The sequence below is a fragment of the Puma concolor genome, chromosome A1, assembly GCF_028749965.1.
Source record: "Puma concolor isolate L17-30 chromosome A1, mPumCon1.1.hap2, whole genome shotgun sequence".
In the NCBI taxonomy this organism is placed as follows: Eukaryota; Metazoa; Chordata; class Mammalia; order Carnivora; family Felidae; genus Puma; species Puma concolor.
The window spans coordinates 225,896,800-225,919,789 of record NC_141667.1 but is presented as its reverse complement, the minus strand read 5'-3'; the positions used below and the strand labels follow the sequence as shown (position 1 = coordinate 225,919,789).

Below are 22,990 nucleotides of genomic sequence, written 5' to 3'. Positions count from 1 at the left end.
ATAATAAAAATGCTCTAAGAGATTAACACAAAGTGCTGTGGGAATATAGAGAAAGTGATAAATTCTGTCTGGGGCTGATGGGGCCAGCAATGAATAGAGACTATATGTTGTTCAAGCTTTAAGGGTCCTTTGATGTTATGGCATCTACTGGAGACACTGTTCCTCGTTCTAGATTTCACAGGCAGTTGGAGGCAGTTGGATATAGAATCCATCATCACATGGTGATATGGTACTTCAGATCCCTTCTTAGCAAATTGTCTCAGCTGGGACTTGCAAAATCATGCGAAAGGTTTTCCATTTTACAAATCATGAGATGTTAGATTCTACCCCAGTATAATTACCCAAGTCTGCTTCAAAGTCTAGCACTTCTGGTAATTGTTGGGAAACAATGCTATGTGAATCTGTTCACATTTATGCATGGTCAGGGCTTCCTGAGCAAAACATTGCATGGCTGTTAAAAGATGTCTGAATGGCAAATAAGCCTTGGAAGTTAAATATAGAGACTTTCTGAGAGATTTGGAAACATCTCCCCTGGAGCCATCTGCTTAGATTCTAAGGATAATAAAACTAGGGACCTTTGCCTCCCCTGAGAGAATTTGTTTACTTTAGAAAGTTAAGGTCTTTCTCTTTCTGGGGGGGGGGGGGGGCGGTGGGGGAAGATGGGCAGCTGGCACAGCTGTACTCTATAAGCTCTGAGATTCATAATTTCCCAGTTCCCCTCCTGTGGTACAAACTCCTGCATGTGAAGGGTGCATCTGGCTCTCATCTGTCGCCCTGTGGGGAATTGGAGCATGGGGGACCAATGTTAAGATTGTTATGTAAGTAAACAATTTGTCTGTTCTCTGATCCAGAAAACTTGCTTCCTGTCAGGATTAAATAGAGATATAAACATTTAGTAATTAGCTCTTGATTTCATTCTTTTAAGTTCTGCTTTTTAATTTCTCTCCTGTCATTCACGCATACATTTAGCTCTGGTTTCTACATAGAGGCATTGTTTTACAAGGAGATTTTTAAAATTCTTTCAAACCATGGCGTCCTTTGAACTTGTAGAGAAAAATTAGGATTCTTCAATGTTAAATGTATTTTTCCACACCCTATGATTAGGAATTAAAAGCTTAACTTGAATTTAAAATTTCTCTTTGGCTCTGTTTTCTAAAACGTAGTCACAAAATCTATATTCACGCTTTTAGCCCTCCATGTTTGCCTCTGGCCATTTGTGAGGCCTCTTCCCAGTGTCCCTAGCAGATCCTTCTTTCTCACTTGCTCCTTAAATAACTGAGTTTGCTTTGCAAGCCTCTTCTCTTCTCATTCTACCTACTCTCCCTGGATGTTTTCAGTGATCTCAACTGTCCGTTATGTGCTGATGACTCCCAGTCCTACATCTCCGCCTGGATGTCTCCCCTTACAGTCATATTTTATATTCTACCGCCTTGTTGACTTTTCCACACGGTTATCTCACAGGCATCTCAAGCACACAGGTCAGAATTGGAATTCGTGCTCTGTTGCTCCTCAAGCTCTCTCTCCATTTACGTTCTCTGATCTTAATGAGGGGTGGCAAATCTCCCAAAGCAGAATTTGAGGTTGAGCCTAGATTCTTCCTCTCCCAACTCACAGGCTCTAAACTAAAATCTCATAGATACCGCTCACTCCTCTTCGCTGGTACCCTCACTGTCTTAAAGAAGTTCCTCTATTTCTCACAGAAATTATTATAATAGCCTCCTAACTGCTCTCCCTGCCTTGTATCTTATTTCTACTTTGGCCCATTTCCTCCAGAATTGTGTTTTAAAAGGGCCAGTCAGACCACCTCATATCTTGTTTAATGTTCTTTCTTCAATGATTCTGCAATGTCCTTGAGATGAAATTCCAGTTTTTCAACATGTCATATGAAGCCTCTGGAATCTGGGTCCTGACTCTCTTTTGAGATTGATCTGCCATTTGTTCTCAGTTTGGTACTTAATGCTCTGGCTCAAACCTTTGGTACTGGTCACTCCCCAGATTTCCCTCACAGTCTCACCAAAATTCCTTTCTATGAACATCAGGCCCTATGTCCAGAGCGGATTTAAATTCCAATTATTATGATTCTTCATCTGCTATTTATTCATTAAATATATGCTGAGTGCCTACGCTGTGCCAGACACCATCAAATAAAATGCAATTTATGGTGAGCAAATAAAATGCAGTTTATGTCACATGAGCTTACAATATAGTAAAGAAAGCAGACATTAAATAAGAAAAGCTAATCCTTCCCTTGACAGGTACTCTTTGACGGGGATGAATGGACGCTAGGATCCTGCTGACCAGAACTGGTGGTTCCATGTGACAGAATAATCCTTGAAAGAGAAAGATCAAGTCTGTTAATTATACTTGAATTTAAAAAAATAATTAATTTAAAAAAAGGAAAGAGAAAAATCAAGAGCTACTCTACACATTGAAGTCCTTCTAGGACCATCAATTCCTGGTTTCCTTTTTCTCTCAAGTACTTGCTTTTTAGTATAAATGTACCGTAGTGTGGTTTTGTTTGAAACCTTCATTTTTACTCGGATTTTTTTAAGAGACTAGCTCCTTTGCAGACCTATATAAGAGAATATTCAACCTTGGATTACTGTCAGTTTTCCATGTAGGGAGCTTTGTCTAATGCATTTTCAGAACCAAACATCTAATAGAGTGCTTTATATATGACAGGAGGTCAAAAAGCATTCTAGGGTGAAGAATCATAGACACATTCATGGTTGTTAGAAAAGATGAATCATTGGTAGAAATGTGAGTATCTTAATATAGCTAGAATATGGAGAATTTGGGTATAGTGATGAATCTAAGAGGAAGTTGGAGCCAGGTCGTGAACACCTTAGCAGAATGTTTAGAGGAAGATGAACTGAATCATAATACTGGGTTCTTTATATATGTGTAGTCTTTGATGCATACTTATAAAACTCAAGTAATCTATAAAAAGTGAATAAAAAATTAAATTGATACAAAATGAAAATATTTGTCATATGAGAGTAAACAAAATGTATATACTGGTTTTAATTTCGATTTATAAGGAGAAAACCTTTCCTTGGTTTAGATAATGAAGTTGGTTAGATAATGAAGTAATGAAAGACAATAAGAAGGCATATGATTTTCTTCTGTAACAGATAATACTAGATTAAACAATTAGGATTTAAATCTCTACAGAGCTCTGTGCCATAAAACTAAAGAATATTTAGAAAATTCCATAATTTGGACAGTATACTGTAGTTACAGCATTTGTGAAATAAAAACAATATTTGCCTCTTTTCTAGCTCATAAGAATAGATCAATGAGATATATACTTAGAACTATTTAGAAGAATAGTACTATGAAAAATTCCATCATGACTGTTAAAATAAATGCTCTTGTCTATAATAAATTTAATTTTTGAAAATATTACTTCTATTACACAGTGGAATAGGCATAGGAATTTAGTCATTTCTGCCAAATGACTGAAGATAAATATGAGACAAGTTGTTAATGGAAAAAAGGACTGGGAAATATTTAGGACAAAACCAGTTCTAATGAAGATAAAGTAACATTTTTTTAAGAGTGCCCAGGCATCAACAAGCTCTGGATTAACTAGTATTTCATACAGAGTGAGAAGCGGAAGTGGTTGACAAACCTTCTCCTTCAAGAATTAAGAGCAAATAAAAAATAAATAAATAAAAGCTTACAATCAATCCATGAGCCATGAAATGTTCAAGAATCAAGGTATTTAAGGAAGCACCACACAGCCTTGCATGTAAGGAGGAGAATACTGAAGTCACATACTTTTCTACTGTCTATGTCTCTACAATGCAATGCTGTTGCATTGTACACAAAAGTTAAAACAACTACTGAGTGCTTATATTAAGCTCTGTTCCATGACATTAAACGTGTTTATTAATGTAATCCTCACATTCTATAGGATTTGATTATTAGTGTCATTTTATACATAAGAAAATTGAGGTATAGATTAAGTAACTTGCTCCAAATCACACAGGTAGGAAGTGGTATCAGTGATACTCAGATCAAGTATGGATCAGAACTCAAATTATGGCCTTAGTTAGCAGGACCCTTTGGTGTGTGTGTGTGTGTGTGTGTGTGTTAAAATTCCCTCTAGATGAATGAATCACAAAATGATAAGCCAATTAAGCAAGTGTGGCCCTTCTGCCAGACCTATTCTAAAAGTTTCTCCTCCTCGATAGACCAGTTACAGAAAGGTTTCCCTTTTTGTGGACTAATAGTTTTTTTGGTCTGGATCCATGGCTTGCACAAAAAGACCTAGGGTTGGATTTTTGCTCCCATTTATGCACCTTCAGACTAGAGGTAGAACCTCTACAATATTACAGATAACCTTGTTATAACTCCTTGGTAATCTTGCCTGCATCATAATAGGCAAACTATTCACTAGGAAGCAGCATCAGGTGATTCCATCTACCTCATATTTCATAATTAATAAATCATCTATTTTATGGCTCTTATCTCCTAATTTTTTTTTGAATACCAGCTCTCTATCAACTTCCCCTATGTTCATTTCTCTACTTCAGGCATCCATTATCATTTGACTCATTCTCTGCTTAAATCTCATTCATGGTTCCTCTTTATTTAACAGAGCACAGCCCAAATTCTATAGCAGGATGTGAAAAGTCCTTCTTATCCTAGCCTTGCTCCCATTTATTGGATCATTTCTCTTAGATACTGATCTCCTTTATACACTCAGACTTTTTTGCACATTGTATTTTTTCTCTCCAGAATGCTAATGCACTTTCATGAACCCAATGGATACTTTCTGGCTCTGTCTTCCAGGACACTTCCAGTAGAGTTGAGTTCCTTCCTCGATGCTACCATAGCCCCTGCTGTAGACCTTATCAAATGGGAAATTCTTATTTACATGCATTTCTCTTTCCACAACCTGACTGTGGACTGCTTAAGCAGGAGGTGTACCCCAGGTATCTTTGCATTTTCAGCAAACAGATGAAGACCTGGTCTCTTAGTATGCTCCCAGAAATTCTTATTGATTAATTCACGTAATAGCTGTTTGCCTTATATATAGCACAGTCTATTTTTGTGTACAAATATAGCACCTTTTCCTAAAATAGTAACTTATAAATTATTTAAAATTAGCATGAAAATTGAATGATAAAAGAAAGGAAAGGTAAGTCAACAAGTGAGCATTACAGACTCCCAAAGTAAGTGCTCTTTTGATTATTATCATCATTTAACAGGTGGTCACATTGAGACCTTCATTTAGTAATTTGCCCCAAATCACACAGGTTTCATGTGGTAAAGGCGAGTGTGAATCCAGAGCTCAATCTTTTTTTCAACTAACATAAAGGAAGAGACATAATAAAGACATTTAAAAAGGTAAGTCTAATGGACTCATAGTATATGAAGACGAGGGAGGATACTGGAGTAAAAGAGAAGAAAAATTAATAATGCAGGCTTAGTCTATAACAGGCACTTAAATTATGTCAACTCATTTACTTCTCATACCAACAGCACAAAGTAGAAATTGTTAGTCTCCTTATTTTATAGATGAGGCAAGGGAGGTGAAGAAATAGGTCCAAGTTCACATAACTAGTAAGTGTTGGAGGAAGGAAGTGAGCCCAGAAAATACTACCCATCAAACTCTATCCATGCAACTCAAGTTTTAGTTACACAAACTAATCATTCAGAAAGAACATTTTGTACTTTACACATACAATCACAGCTGGACTCCTATGACCGCAATGCATAAACAAATTATATTTCTGGAAGATTCCATGTTATTTACATCATTGTCAGCTGAGGTAATTTCTGTGCACTTTTCCATCTCCTTTTCTCCTTCTTCATCACATGAGGTGAGTGATGCTTGAATTTTAAGCATAAGTTTTTCCTTGGTGTAGTATTAGGAACAATGTTTATATTTTAATATTAAAATAGATGTTGCACATGAAGAATTTACAACTTTTTAAGAAAATTCAAATCCCATATCTAAAACTGAGACAAAAAAATCCACAAGTACCCATTAATTTATGTAGTTGTACCTACTATATACCAGAGTTCTCATATATGAAAATGTATATGTACCATATATAAACACCATCAAATGTAACATGTAAAAGTATTCCGTATCTTAGTACAAATATTGCATATAAGAAATACATGAAAGAAGTTCCATTTGGGATCAATCTCATACTTGTCTTAGCTGTTGAATAGAATTATACAGTCCAGTGTCATTCCAATCATCTTCCTTAGACCAGTTACATCAGCATCATCTGATGAGTTTGCTACAAATGCAAATTTAGGACCCTCTCTAATACTCTTAAATTTAGAATCTCTGGGGATGGAGAAAAGGAATCTGGGTTTTAGAAAGCTTTCCAGGTGATGTTTTTGCACTGGAAAGTTTTAGAAGAAATGCTATAGTTCTATATACCAGAGTTTTATATCCGTATTGGGCCACAAAAAAACAGATATATTATTTTTTAGTTGAGAGATGGCCAAAACAACTTTATAGACATACTTAAGGATCATTACAAAGAAAATAGAAATTGGACAGATATTCACTGAACAACAGACTGCCCATCTCATATATAGATGCATAACCTCCTTGGTTAAGACAGTACCTTCTGCTCTCTTAAGGTCTTCAAGGGCATTAACCTAAAGTAGATAGGAAAAATTACCAAGTTATGATTCTATTATTAAAATATAGCTTGATTTCCATGAAATTTGTAGGCATGAAATTTGGTGAGTGGCAACATTTTAATTGAACAAATTCTGGAAACTAAGGCCTTTCCAACTATGGGCATTTTTGACCCTGACAGAGCTGAACACTATACAAGGGAGACTCAGGCCACTATTTTAGGAACTAGACTAAATGAATGAGTTCACCTACACGTTAGGATTTCTAGGTCAGATCACTAAATTGCATGAATTATTCATGTAAAGCCCAATTAGACACTCTTTATTTTTTGCTAGTACACTAATCATTTTGAAACAAATTTTTAAAAAAGGAGAGACAAAGAAAGAGGGAAAAAGAAAGGCAAGAAGGAGATAATACTTTGATGTGAAAAATATCCCCCAAAGTACAAAATAATCCCAGTTGTCATTGCAGAACAAAATGTTTTACAGAAATTATGTGGTTTGGAAAAGATTGATATTGCACAGAATCTGGGGGAGTGATGGGTGTATGAGACTTCAGGCGCTGTCATGTTGAATGGGATGAGGAAAAGGAAATTATATTCTGTTCTAATTATATCAAACTATATTAGTTTGAACTGAAATAATAATTTCAATGCTTTGAATGAGTAATATTTTGATTGGTCTAGGTAATGTTATCGGTTAGTTATAACTGATAAAAATAGATTCTGGTTGCCAAAATTTAAACAGTGTTTGAGGTAGACTGTTATGAGAAATGGAAAGGATTCAAAACCAGAGCAACTATTGTGAGTAATTTTGAGGCATCATTCAAATAATATGCAACAAAATTGGGTGACAACTTCAAATTGTTTGTGAAATTTATTTCGAAACTATAATTGGGTATTAATAATGTATTTTATACCTATCTATCATCACAGAAAGATAACGCTCCAGGTAACATTATTAGTAAAATTAATAGCAATCAAAGGTAGGGAAGTATTTATCAGAACTTTATGCTTTACCAAAAATATAAATGATAGTTACCTTTACAAATGCAACGATTTTCAAAGAGATTGTTGCCAAATATAAGGAGTTCATCACAAAATCCATTAGATTCCACCAATCATGGATGTAATCTTGAAGTCCACCATCCCACATTTGTTTAATTTCTCCCCATATAAAACCTGCAATTACAGAGAGATTCATTGTAAGTGTGATTTTCAATCAGCTTACTAACAACAGAGGCAACTTAAAAATTATAGAATATTGGAGCGGCAAGCGACTTTAATGTTCACTACATGAAGCATTTATTTTTAAAGACAGTAATATTCAGCCTCAGCCAGACTGTAAAATTTTGAGGACACTGAGCTAATTAATTGGAGAGAATGCTTTTAGGGTAGGTACACTTTCTTTTATTCATCTGATATACTTGTAAGAATGTCCAATTTTTGAATCAACTGCAATTTCTCTGTAACTATCCATTTTTCTCATGGAAAATATCATAGCATTTACTTGTAAACAAATACTAAAAGCAATGTTTCCTTTGAAGTTGAGATGACTCAGAGTCATGAAAAAGTGTCGCTGGTGAACATAACTGTCTTAATTCCATTAAGCAGGATATTTTATTTTGCATTTGTAAGCAATCGGTACCTTTGGAGATCTGATTTCAGTTCTGGACAAAAGATGGTTATAACATGCATGATACTTCATTATAAAACCTTATATCTAGCAATAGCTTTGAGACTGCCTCCATAGAAAATAAAAATCCCTTTCCTTTATAATGGTCATATTTTTAATAAGAAATGTTTTATTTTCAAATTCTAGGAAGTACACATAAAATATCATTATGTATCATTCTATTTCCATAATCTTGTTAAAACTTTATAAATCTAGTTTTGGGGCCCAATGATGAAAGAGAGAGATATCAAAGGGAGTAGAATCAGGAAATATTAAAAGGATAAATATGATTTCATAACTACATTAATGCAAGCAAACAATACGACTCTATTAAGATAATGAGTCTGGAATGTCACATGTGTAGCACAATGTCTCACATCTGTCTTGCACAAAAAGCCAGAAAAAGTCAGGTTAACTATAAAATCATAACTCTTCATGAACCTATCAGAGAGACGAGAAACCAGAGAGAGTCCCGATGTGAACATTAGCTCACCCATGGCAGAGTGCAGGGGTAAGAGACAAAGTCACCATATCCCAGAGTAAGAAGATTTCAGAAAAACTTTTAAACGAACTTCTGAAGGTTGAGTCTGAGCTTGCACAGAGGACAGAACCCCTGGGACTCAGATACAAGGGGAGTCTCCCTACTTGCATGTTTTTTTGTTTTTTTGTTTTTTTGTTTTTTTTACATAGAGCAGGCTCCTCTCCCCTAAGAACAAAACATATAAGCCCCATGGGAGAAGCAGGAAACAGGATTTCCTAGGGTTTGCACCAGTATCATTAGAGGTTTCCTACCACAGGGCAAAGGTCAGGAAAGTCTGCACATGACCTGCAAAGTGTCACTGCCATAGGTAGTAAGGTATGGATTATTGAGAACCTGCATTGCCAATGCCCAGGCATAGTCCTACCTAACTCTGCCCTAGACCAGGACAACAGAGAATCTGCCTGTTTCACATCACCAGGCAACGATCACAAGCTAATAACTACTGGAGGAGTGGTGAGAGCATGAATAGAGTACCCCTCAGAGGCATAGGTGCACAGGGGAGGCCAAAAGATGTGGGTGAAGCAGAAATTCTGAGAATAGTCCTCCTAAGTCAGTCAAAGCCACTATAACAAAGTATCACAGACTGGATGTTTTATAACAAAAATTTATTTCTCATAGTTCTGGAGGCTGCAAGTTTATGATCATGGTATCAGCATGGTCAAGCTTTGGTGAGAACCCTCTTCCATGTTCTAGGTGCACACATCTCTCTCTATCCTTACATGGCAGCAAGAGAGCAAGCTAGCTCTCTGGCCTCTTTTTTCTCTTTAAAGTTTTTATTTATTTATTTTGAGAGGAGGGAGGGGCAGAGAGAGGAGGAGGAGAGAGAGAATCCCAAGCAGTCTCCATGCTTGTCAGCACCGACCTGATCAGGGCTCCAACTCATAAACCTGTGAGATCATGACCTGAGCTGAAACCAAGAGTAGGACGCTTAACCTACTGAGCCACCCAGGCTCCCTTTTGGCCTCTTTTTATAAGCATATTTATCTCCTTCATGAGGACGCTCATGACCTAATTGCATTCCAAAGGCCCCACCTCCAAATGCAATCACATGGGGGTTAGGTTTTCAATATATGAATTTGGAGGGGACACAGACATGTAGTCCATAATACGACCCAAAGCAGAGTGAATGGTGCTCTGGAACTGATTGTGGCAACAAAACCCAAACCTGCCTCAGCTCCTGACTATAATGCCTCAAATTCCTGCCTTATGTTCCAGCAGAATAAAATGGCATGTCCATTTTCAGGCATCAATGCTATGTACCTTTGTCTAGCCTCTACACAGGCAGAATAAATCCCCTCCCCAGATACACACATGCACACCTTATACATCGTATTCAAACTGTTTTAAAAAAGATAAAGAAAAAATATTGAAGGCATCAGGAGTGGGGGTGTGGTGGAAATAAAAGACACATTGCATTCAAAGGAAGAAATAGAAAACTGACATCAAACTTGTTGTCTGACACCATGTAAGACAGAGTAACATTATTATAGTGCTGAAAGAATAAAAATTAAAAGTGTACCCAGAACGTTCCACATGGCACAAATAGTTCTAATAAATGAAGGCAATTGAAAGACCTTTTTTCAGGGGCGCCTGGGTGGCGCAGTCGGTTAAGCGTCCGACTTCAGCCAGGTCACGATCTCGTGCTCCGTGAGTTCCAGCCCCGCGTCGGGCTCTGGGCTGATGGCTCAGAGCCTGGAGCCTGTTTCCGATTCTGTGTCTCCCTCTCTCTCTGCCCCTCCCCCGTTCATGCTCTGTCTCTCTCTGTCCCCAAAATAAATAAATGTTGAAAAAAAAAATTAAAAAAAAAAAAAGACCTTTTTTCAGACAACCAAAAACTCAGACACGTTATTGCCATGAGACCTATGCTATAAGAAATGCTGAAGGGATATATTTTAGGCAGAAGGTTTATGATACTGACCAAAAATTAAGTTTATAAAAAGAAATGAAAACATATATCCAGGAATGGTTAAAAAAATAAATATAAAATATATTTTTTTCTGGGGCACCTTGGTGGCTCAGTTGGTTGAGCTTCTGACTCTTGGTTTTGGCTCAGGTCATAATCTCAGGTTTGTGAGTTTGAGCCTTGCGTCAGAGCCTGTTTGGGATTCTCTCTCTCTCTCTCTCTCTCTCTCTCTCTCTTTCTGCCCCCCACAAATAAATAAATAAAGTTAAAAAAAATATATTTTTTTCTTTTTGAATTGCTCTAACATATCATTGATGGCCTAAAGCAAAAACACTAGCAATGTTTTGTGGTTTATAACATATATAACATATGTAAAAGTAAAATGTATGATAACATTAGCACAGAGGATGAGAGAGAGGAATTAGAAATATACTATCATAAGGTTCTTACACCACATGTAAAACAAATATTATTTGAAGTTAGATTATGATAAATTAAAATTTTACATTGTAAATCCTAGGGCATTCTCTCAAAATATTTTTACTTATTTATTAGAAAAAAATTTTTCAAGATTTTTTTAAAGCAATCTTTACACCCAATGTGGGGCTCGAACTCAAAATCTTGAGATCAAGAGTCTCATGCTCCATTAACTGAGCCAGCTAGGTACCCCAAAATATCTTTAAAGGTACAAATGAAGAGCCAGAAAGATAAATAAATATAAAATTATTAAAAACACTCAATTTGACAACAGGCAGAAAAAAAATAGAGCCAATAAGAAAAAGTGGGGTAGATTTCAAATCCATCAATATTAATAATTACATTGAATAAAGCATATGGTCTAAACACACCAATGAGAAGACAGAGATTGTCATATATAAAAATGTAAAACACAGCTGTATTAAATTTATCAACAAGTTAAAAGCAAAAGAATAGTAAAGACACTATGAAATACTAATAAAAAGAAAACTAAGAAAAAGAAGCTCAGTTGGCTATATTAATATGACTAAATATATTTCAGAAGAAAAAATGTTACCAGGTACTGAGAGGGCTATAACTAACATAAGGATGAAAAAGTCAACTCACTGAAAAGACACAACAATACTAAATATGAGTGCAGCTAATAAAATAACCTTATAATGCAAGATGCCATAATCAGAGTTGAAACAAAAAAGAGAGAAAGGTACAAATATAGTTAGATAGAGACCTTAGTATTCCCCTCTGTAGAACCAGTAGGCAGAAGTTTGGTAGGAATTTAGAAATTCTGAACAACACTGTCAACAACCTGACAGCAGCAATACATGCTTTTTTTCATATGCATGTGTAGTGTTTACCAAGAGATACTATATCATGGACTATATTAACATATAGAAAAATATTTATACAAGTTAAAATCATACAAAAGGTGTTCTATGACAATAGACAACAAATCAGTAATGAAATGTGTTTGGAAAATCTCCAAATATTTTGCAATTGAACAACATACTTCTAATAACCCTTGGTCACAAAGTAATTTGCAGAATAATTAGAAAACATTTTGAAATGATTGAAAATAAAAATACATCAAAAAGGTCTGTGATGCAGCTTATAAAGTATATAGAGTGGAATTTATAGGTTTAAAGGCTTTAAACCTATAAAGAATAAAGGTCTCAGTGATTTCGGCTTTCATTATGACACTATGAAAAAGCAAATTAAGCCCAAAAGAAGCATAAGAAAATAAACAAGATAAGAGCAGAAGTCAAATTTTAAAACATAAAACTTGAGAAAAATCCATGAAGATGGAAGATAGTTCTCTGAAATGGTCAGCACAATTGATAAAACTCTAGCCAGAATGGTCAAGAAAAAAAATGGAGAAGATATAAATGATCAATGTCAGAAATAGAAGAAGTGGCATCACTACAGATCTTATGACATTTTAAGGATAACAAGTGAATAAAAGGAACAACTTGATGCCCATAAATGTCACAACATAAAATGGATTGAATATTTTTCCTGAAAGACACAAACTTCCAGTCATACTCAAGAGCACATAGAGTAAAACAAAAACAAAAACTAAAACAAAAACAAAAAATTAGTACACAGAGTAACCTGAATTGTCCTATTCCTATTAAAGTATCATGAATTCATAGTTAAAAACCTTCCAACAAAGAAAAATTCAGGTCCAGTTTCTTTATGGTGAATTCTACCAAACTTAAGGAAGAAATAAGAAGAATGCTAAAAACACAGGTAACAAACACTTAAAATAGAAAAGGAAGAAACATCTAAGAGGTTAGTATTACTCTGATAAAAAAAAAGTCTGGCAAAAAGAACAACTACACACTAATAACCTTTATGAATATGCACAAATATCCTCAACAAATGTTAGTAAATTAAATGGAATAATATATGCAATTGATAATAAGTCATGCTGTTTTTCCCAGAATGCAAGACTGTTTCAACATTTAAGGGCCAATCAGTGTTATTTATGCCATCAACAGATTATTGGGGAAAAAAGATCTCATTAGATGCAGTAAATGCATTTGACAAAATTCAACATCCATTCAGGATAAAAGCTTTCAGCAAAGTATGAATAGAAGGGTAATTTCTTGATTTGATAAAGGACATCTACAGAAGTATCCAACTACAGTCATGATTATGTGTAGAGGGCCAGAGAATAAATAAGTTAGACTTTGCAGTAAATGAGTGGGTGTGTGTGACTGTGTAGTGTCAAAGGGTCATATTTATCCTGCTGGGCCATAGTTTGCCCGCCCTTATCCAGTATCTTGACTGTGGTGGTCTTACATGATTGTGTGCTTTATATCTCTGTGCCCTGAAAAACAACAACAACAACAAAATGCACTACAACTTAAAAGCAACAAAAATGATGAGTGATTGATGTTGACAATTGGAAATAGGGATAGATTAAAATTAAATAAATATAATAAATACATACTATATAGTATATAGTGATTATAAATAAACATAATACAATATCAACTGTGATATTTTGCTGATAGGTATGTTTGCAAAGTCTTATAATAAAACTGTGGAAGAAATAAAAGTGAATTAGACATAATGGTCTATCATCACTTAGTGAAAACTAGCAATGGCTATTTAACATTATTTTTAAAATTTTATTTAAAATTTCAAGGCACATTTAAATTGATAACCCAAGAAAGGACTAATTTCAGTCAAATTGATTATAGTGTGCATTTTAAAAGGTTTTACTAAAATTCAGCTAGTTAACATACAGCATAATATTAGTTTCAGGTGTACAATATAGTGATTCAACACTTACATACATCACCTGGTGCTCATCGTAACAAGTGCACTCCTTAGTTCCCATCACCCATTTCACCCATCCTCCTACCCACCTCCCCTCTGATAACCATCAGTTTGTTCCCTGTGGTTAAGAGTCTGTTCTAACTATAGACCCTTAACTGTAATGTGCATTTTGTTTATTTGTTTATTTATTTATTTAAGAGAGGGTGCAAGTGAGCAAGGGGCAGAGAAAGAGAGAGAGAGAGAGAGAGAGAGAGAGAGAGAGAGAATGAATCCCAGGAGGAGCAGAGAGATTGGGAGAGAGAAGTGGGGCTCACCAGATGCTGGGCTCATGAGCTCACCCTATGCTCATGACCTGAGCTAAAGTCAGATGCTTAAAGACCGAGCCACCCAGGCGCCCTATAGTGTGCATTTTAAAGCCCTCTGTAGACCACTGCTTTATTCTAGATTTTACATCCTATATTACTCTTTGAGGTCTCTTTCAGATAAAATCTCTCTTGAGAGTTCAGATAAGATTGGGGCATAACTTCAGAGATGGTAATGTTCGCTGCCTCCACATTGAAGAAAGAAACGCATCAGACCTGAGTAAGATACGATGCATGCTCTGATGTTTGTAGGGAACTTACAATTTATATCATCCAAGGAGGAAAAATGCTAGGTACACTGGAAACAACCCTCCTCCCCCCCAACCTCCCCAGTCCACATCTATGATGCTTTCTCCCTACTGAGCCTGGGGACAGTCTCAGAATCAATCACAACTTACATAAGAAAGGTAAGACCAAAACAAGAGACCTAAGTAGTGCTTCACTACCAGTTAATAAAGAAAACAGAACTCAATCTCCTTAGTACTCTTAGACGTTTTCTTATTTTTGAAATTTCAAAATGTGGTTTATTTGTTATGTTTTATTTGCAACTCTACCAATATCCAGAGATGAGAATACGTGTGCACTGCAGTTATTAATTGAACAAATGCATTTCAAGTTAACTTTAATCAGAAGGCACAGAGATAACACTTCGACTATACCAGGTGAGTGAAGTGCCAAGCTCAGTCCAACTGGTAATCAGCTTTGTAATCTGAGATAACAGTCTCATCTCTCTAGATGGTTGTCACCTCATTTCAAAAAAAGAGAGGTTTGGATTATACGCAATCATACGAGAAGTATAATTCTACTCCTGTGGTATAAATAGCCAGACATTACTTTTTCCTGTCTGGATCATTAAATTTTACTAAAATCAGTCATCACAATAGCTGCCATGAAGATTAAAAACTGTCTTGTACCAGAGGACACAGACTTGCTTTGGTCTTCCCCAAAATGCACAAACTAAATCTTTGATATGAAAATTATAGAAACTTTCTTGCCCAATGTAAGGGAGAATTCTCCAGAAATCAGAGTTGCTCCAAAACTGGAATGGATTACCCTGTGCATTGAAGATTCCAATCCAGGGCCTGGAATGTCTTCCATCACTCAGGCTCCAGAGAAATTCTAGAAGTAACTACAAACCTGTTCTATCTGATCTCTAAAGGGCATTCCAATTCTATGAGTTCGTGAAATCTGTTGTTTTCAAATTTGTATATATTATAAAATCAAATGTATTTTTCAAGTTTGTACCTATTATAAAATGAAATGTATTTTAAATACCTGCTAGCCAACCAGTGTGTTTATATCTTATTTCCCTTTATTGATAAATTGATAAACATATATTGATAGCTCTCTTCTTGCTTCTACCAAACTGAAAAGCCAAATATGATAATTAACAGCCACCGAAACAGCTAACTGCAAGTATTTTGTGGGTAATTATGTAGGGGAGTAAAGACACTAGGGTTAATGGCTTCAGAGGAAAATGGGGAAGTAGTTATAAAGAATTAGTTATGAGCTCAGTACAAAGCAACATTTTAACTTAGAGCTTCTTAGTACCTCAGCAGACTCTGTCACATTAGATGGGTTCAAAGAGATGGCACTTTCATTGGAAGCTTGGACTAGGTGACCTCTAAGGGTTTTTAAGAAGGGTAACAGCAAACACAATTTGGAGATATTATAGTTCCTTTGGAGTTCAAAGAGTATACATTTAATCTGACTTTTTGGATCACACACACAAAAAAATTCTGTCACTTTTAGCCTTTGCAAATCACAGCTGTGTGGAGAAAGCAGAGATCCTGATGAAATTGAGGGCTCACACCATCATTTTTTAACCTGAGCTGTGAATACAACTGTCAGTCAGTGCTTGTTGGCTAATGGATTTTGGGAGCTTGTGTTTTTAGAGCACCATAATGGAGTATCACTTCATATAGCTCTAGTCACCACATACCTGTTTGATAATTATATATTTCTATTTCTTATGAGCACCATGGTGAAAATACAAGTTTCCTCTGTTCTGGCAATGGTTCACTGAAATTTTTGAAGAAAGCAGCCTTTAGAGAAGCTAGAGGGTGCTATTAACTGGCTGATATATGCATCCAGACAAACTATTCGTGGTAACTAGTCCGAAGAGAACAAAGCTTCAGGAAGCTTCCATCACAAAATGTTTGTCCTGTTCCCACAATGGGAACATATCAAAATTTCTCTCTGCTGTTTATAAACAGATGACGTGATTTCTCAGAGTCACGGTGGAGGTCTAATTACAAGCATGTATGTCAAGACTGTGGGGACCAGTAGAGGAAAGATCATAGTGCAAATGAGTCAGAGAACTTCCTTTGAAAGATATTTATGGATGCCTGGAAGTTTTTCCTATTTTTTTTCTACCTTTCCCATAACAGTTTTCATCAGGGGCTACTCGAGTGTTCAATTATATCTTATCGTGTGAAGCCAGCTGTGGGGATGAGATGAGGTCGGGAGACCTCAGACGCCACATTTAACAGCCCTGATTTCAGGTGAGAAATATGTAATTCTGTGAACAGACCTCTCGTCTCGCCTTCTTTTGCTGTCAGTATTTACACAAAGATTAAATAACCTCAAACAAAGAGCGGGTCGCCTTTTCACCTATGGCCACCTCAAAGAGCTTGTTATGGAAACCCAGGAGCTAGTTGAGGGATCTGACCTTGCAAGTCTCTTAATAGGACACTGAGTTCTACACTGTGGCACCAAATCAATGTAGATAAAAAGAACAAAAAGAATTCCTCCCTGCTGTATTTTCCCCCAAATCAGGGAACAAAAAAGTAGTCTCTAGTCAAAATTTTGCTTTTGCTTGGAGAAATCTAAATGTAGTTATTTTGCTCCTTGGAGGATCATGTTACCTGGACCCAAAAAAGGCACTCAGTTAGGAGGCAGCTTCTATTGTCTCAGTGTTACACTTAAAACCCAAACAAAGATGAAGACAAGAGTCCCAACGATTCACTTCCTGAAGAGAGCTTACAGAAAATTGTAGCCACCCCCGCCCTTCTAGGGCTACCTAAGAGGTAGAAGGACCATATCTGTTACCAACCACTTGGGCCTCTACCCCCATGGTCTATACAGAGGGAACATTAGGAACAGGTAGTGAGAAAGCCGTGAAGTCAGGGTAATAGAGTTTTTGTGCTAATTAGGAATACCAGAGGGAGAGATAAAGGTGATTGCTTACCAGCAGTACCACCTCCCTAAATCAAGTGAGGGAGATGCTGAGGAAATCCCTCATAAATATGGGGGATTTCTACAACAAGGAAAAACTGGCATCTCAATCTCTCCTGGAGTGTCCACTCAGGCAATGGACTTGCTCATCTCTCCCTGGGTCTGGATCACCAGGGAAAATAAGAAACCAGTGTGTTTTGGCAGTCCGCAACTGGCCGCAGCCTGACCTCCTGTCATTAGCTGTGGCAAGGTTTTGGGATGCCCTTGGGGAGTGAGTGCTTACCACAGGAAGAAGCTGGGCTTTAGCAATCTTGCCCTCCTGTCCTTGCCAGGGTCCTAGGACCCCAGAAGGAGTCAACTACAGGTTACAAGGAGTTGAGGGACTGGAAGATATCAGGCAGAGTTGCATTGGGGATCCAGAGGACGATGCAGCGTGGAGGCACCCAAGGCCTTCTATGGAACACACATGCACACATCAGGAGAGCCATCGGTCAAGGACTGTCATAGAGGCTACACAGTATTAGCCAGTGATGCATAAAACCAAGAGGAAAGAACTGTGACGAGGGGCCCAGTGAGGTAACGAAGACTTGTAACTTTTCCTGTCATCCCGCTTCCCTACAGCCACCAAGGAGGAGAACATAAACAGTTTATGCCCTTCTTTCCATTGCAGTGTTGGGGTTGAAGGATGAGCAAAAGATGGACAATTCCAGGTCCTCTGAGTGCTGGGTAAGGCCTTTGTCAGGAAGTGGAAAGCTTAAAATAACTCAAGGTTTCAGGAACTTGATATCTACTAGACATATCATTAAGGTACAGGAAAAGATATTTGGTATAGGGCAGTTGGGCAGAGTGATCAGAAAAAGTAAAAAACATTTCATGTTTAGATTCTAGGGAGCTGAGACTCCTTAATTAAGCTTTTACATGAATACAGATTTGTATGAAATTGTGCTTCCAGAATTGTTTCTCAATCTTTAATGTTTAAAGACCTCTGGAATTTCTCTTTTTTTAATTTTTGAAAATTTTTAATGTTTATTATTTATTTTTGAGGGAGAGAGAGAGACAGAGTGTGACCAGGGGAGGGGCAGAAAGAGAGGGAGACACAGAATCTGAAGCAGGCTCCAGGCTCTGAGTTATCAGCACAGAGTCTGATCCTGGGGCTCAAACTCATGAACCGTGAGATAATGACCTAAGCCAAAGTTGGACGCTTAACCAACAGAGCTACCCAGGCACCCCAAGACCTCTGGAATTTCTGAATTAATGAACCAAGGGGAGAATTAAAAATGTAAGTTTTTTGTAGAAATTCACAATTGTTATGACTTTAGTCAGTTGGCCATGCTTCAAGAAACACTGACTTAAAGGGGCAGTAAAACATGCAAAAGAATGAACCTGGACTACTTTCTTTCACCATACATAAAAATGAACTCAAAATGGATTAAGGACCTAAATGTGAGACCTAAAACCATAAAAATCCTAGAAAAGAACACAGGTAGTAATTTATCTGACATTGGCCATAACATTTTCCTAGAGATGTCTCCTGAGGCAAGGGAAACAAAAGCAAAAATAAACTATTGAGACTACATCCAAATAAAAAGCTTCTGCACAGCAGAGGAAACAACAAAACTAAAAGCAAACTACTGAATGAGAGAAGATATTTTCAAGTGACATATCTGATAAATGGTTAGCATCAAAAATATATAAAGAATTTATATAGTCCAACACCCCAAAAAACAAATAATCCAGTTAAAAAATGGGCAGAAGACATGAACAGATGTTTCTCCAAAGAAAACATCCAGATGGCCAACAGACATGAGATGTTCAACATCACTCATCATCAGGGAAATTCAAATTGAAACCACAATGAGATTATCACCTCACACCAGTCAGAATGGCTAAAATAAAAAACAAACAAACAAAAAGCAAACCAAAGATAAGAAATAATAGGCGTTGGCAAAAACGTGGAAAGAAGGAACCCTGTGCACTCTTGGTGGGAATGCAAACTGGTGCAGCCACTGTGGAAAATAGTATGGAGGTTCCTTAAAAATTAAATATAGAATTACCATATGATCTAGTAATTCCCTTACTGGGTACCCAAAGCATATGAAAACACTAATTTGAAAGGATATATGCATCTCCTATGTTTATTGAAGCACTATTTACAGTAGCCAAATTATGGAAGCAGCCCATGTCCATTGATAGATGAATGGATAAAGAAGATGTGGGGTGTGTGTGTGTGTGTGTGTGCTGTAATATTACTCACCCATAAAAAAGAATGAAATCTTGCCATTTACACAACATGGATGGATTTAGAGGGTATAATGCTAAGTGAAAAATTCAATCAGAGAAAGACAAATACCTTCGGGTTTCACTCATATGTGGAATTTAAGAAACAAAACAAATGAGCAAAGGAGTCCTGAATTCTTGGGCTGCTTTGGCCTCCTTGAATTCTATTCCTCACATTTTGAGGGCAGTATTCACGGTGGATAAAAGTTGTAGTTCTGGAATTACACCAACTGGAATTTGAATCAAGTGCCTGTTGTTTATTAGCTCCTGATCCTGGGCAAGTGACCCAACTTCTCTCAGCCTATTTCCTCTCTATGAAATGAGATACTAACAAGATTTGTTATTAAATGAAGTGACATTACTACAAGTTCAAATGAGGATACACATTTCAGTCATTTAGCACAGTGCCTATCTTCTTGGTTTCTACTATTATTACCGCTATCAGTACTACTGCTATTGTGATTCTGAACTAATGAAAACCACTTTTCATTAGTTCACCCCCGCCCCCCAGTCTTTTACTCTGACCCTCCATCATTTGGTATCTACTCCTATCTCTGTATCTTTTGCCCTCTTCCCTTGAACTATCTGAATCATGTTGCCAAATATTTTCTCTAACAGTATTGATTTCACTTTTGGGCTACAAGATATGTATAGCATTGTCAGTACCTAAAACACTTAATTTTCTTTCTGATAAAGAAGTCATCTGGCCAGCAGTAGTATGTGCACAACAATTTTAAATTACACAAATATTTCATTGTTTGAAATCTGATAATCTTGATAAGTCTTGGTAAAGGTGATCTTCAACTTTTTCCCCCACACATAAAAAGGAAAATGATGATTACATGTCATAGTCCAATGATTATTTGGCTTTCTTGAAAATTAAAATGTCTCTTTAAATGAATAGGTGGATGTTTTGCACCTGTCTTTGGGTGTCTATGTGTGTCTGCAGCCAGTTTGCTGAGGTGGTTGGAGCACCTTGCCAAGGGAGAGAGTCAGGAGACTATAGACTATAGAATATCTTTGGGGGGCTGTTTGAGAAGATGGGTAATTCATGGGTGAGGCTGAGAGTATGAATACCTGAAACCATACAATCTTGATGCCTGTTAGACAAAGATGTAGAAATGGTCCCAAGAAAGGAATATACTTATATAGAATTGTCTCTCTGAGTCTTTATCTAGAGGAGAATGTGATCACAAGTTTTCTTTTTACATTTGCAATTTGGAAGCACTTATTGAAATGTTCAGATTTGTTAATATCAACGCTTTAAAAGATAAAAATGTGAAATAAATCATGGAAATGAGAGGCCAATTTTGTTAGAGAAAAATTGTCAAATAAGTATGTGTTATAGGCAAGATGTATAATCCGGATATTATGAGCAATTCTTAGTATATGCCTAGGAATCCACTAGAAGCTATTTTTAACAGAGCTCAGATTTCTTCCTATGATACATCTTTTCCTCAGTTCACCCTTCTCCTTATCATGCTCAGCGTGCATAGATTTATATACTACATAATTATGGCATATTCTTAGGCACACACATAATATCAAGTCACTTCAGTATCCATTTTTCCTTTCTCATGGTGAACAAAGTATTTCCTGCTTCATTAATGTGATAGCCTCCATTAACACCTACTTTTATGAAAAATGTTACCCATATCATAATTTCTTTTTGCTAAGCTGATAACGTAAGTCTACATCTCGATATTTCACATATATATTTATATCTGTACACTTTTTTTTTTGCAGGGAATAAGCTACGATACAAATTTGATTGTTACAGTTGAATTATGATGGATTCAATAGGACAATCAAAACCGGTTTTTGGGAAGGCCTTAAAAATTAGCATTCAAAAGTTGGTTTTTTCCCCATTTTACTTCCTATTACCTTCAGAAAGAAAATGACATCCATTTGAGAAAAAAACTGCTGCTATAATTTAAATAAATTCTCATTATATATAAAGATAACATGCTATATTTAGTTTGCATGTAAATTTTATGTAAAAGGGAACTTCTGATATGAATATTCATTCTCACATCCCTGGTATTCTATGTTAAAAATCAAAACTTTGAATAAATTAAGAGTGTCAAGGTCATGGCCCATCAGAATGTAGAAGTGACCAGATCTCTAATCTGGCCCATGGCTCCTTTGAATCCATCATTCAGTCTTTCCAATAACACTTTCTCTCAGACACTTGAAAGGTATAGGTCTGTCATCAGGCCCATATGCTAGAACTATCATTTTTCACTTTTTACTCTAGTTTAAATGGGTAATGTGACACTCTGAGTGCATTGGTGTCTATGTGTCTAGAATCTGCCTATCTATTGAGATAGTTCTAACTGTATTATCTGTGATTAGTTTTCTCTTTTGGTTAGGACTGTATCTCCAGATGACCACATCCTAAGTTTGATCGCTGCATGAGGCCTTTAGATTTCTTTGCTTATATGCTAAAGCTTATCCTGACAGCAGACATCCATAAGAGTGTTGTTTGATGGGAGAAAGAAGGGTCAGTAACCTTCCATACAAGAAAGTCTGAAGGAAAAATCATTCAAAGGTACAGCTTATCAATGATTCCGCAGTGGAAGAATACCAGGGTTATTGCAGACTGTTTTCTCAAGATATAAAACTCAGTAGACTTCAATTTAAATAGTCAACGTGATGTTGAACTTCCAGAGGAAAGATATTGAAATAACAGGGAAAAATTATTCTACCCCTGTACAAAATCGCAAGATATCTGGATCTGTCAGACCAAATAAGTTTGTATTGTAGAAACACAGCAAAGTATATGAAAGAACAGAAATTCCAAAGCAAAAACATACTTCTTAAGGAGATAAAGGGATCAGTTTGAGAGATTACACTCTGCAGTTAGAAAACTTTTCTACTCAGGAAAAGTTAAAATTTATGGTATGAATATATAAAACAAATCAAAAGTCTTTTTGTCAGGATTATACAAAGGGAGGTATAAAAGTTATCATTTCTTATAAATTATATCATAGGTCTGGGGAACAGCCCCTGAAAACGGAAGGAAAGTAAAGCGAGGAGGAAGGAAAAAGCCTTTCTTTACACAAAAAGTAGCCCACAGAGTGACGTGGGTTGAAAATCTAACTTGGTTCAAGAAGACTTGAGAAAAACCCATGCATAGACCCTCAATCTATCACTGGGAAAACTAACGTGATGAGAAAC

At 36.5% G+C, this 22,990-nt stretch overlaps 1 protein-coding gene across 7 annotated transcripts in view; it reads right to left on the bottom strand.

The window, feature by feature from the left end:
- The window catches only part of TRPC4 (transient receptor potential cation channel subfamily C member 4), a 209,693-nt gene that overhangs the window by 37,209 nt on the left and 149,494 nt on the right, over positions 1-22,990 (bottom strand). For all 7 annotated transcript variants that reach the window (XM_086713221.1, XM_086713218.1, XM_086713205.1 and 4 more), the window contains one exon: positions 7,657-7,796. In XM_086713221.1, the coding sequence (XP_086569347.1) occupies positions 7,657-7,796 (140 nt within the window). The remainder of the gene's footprint in view (positions 1-7,656; positions 7,797-22,990) is intronic.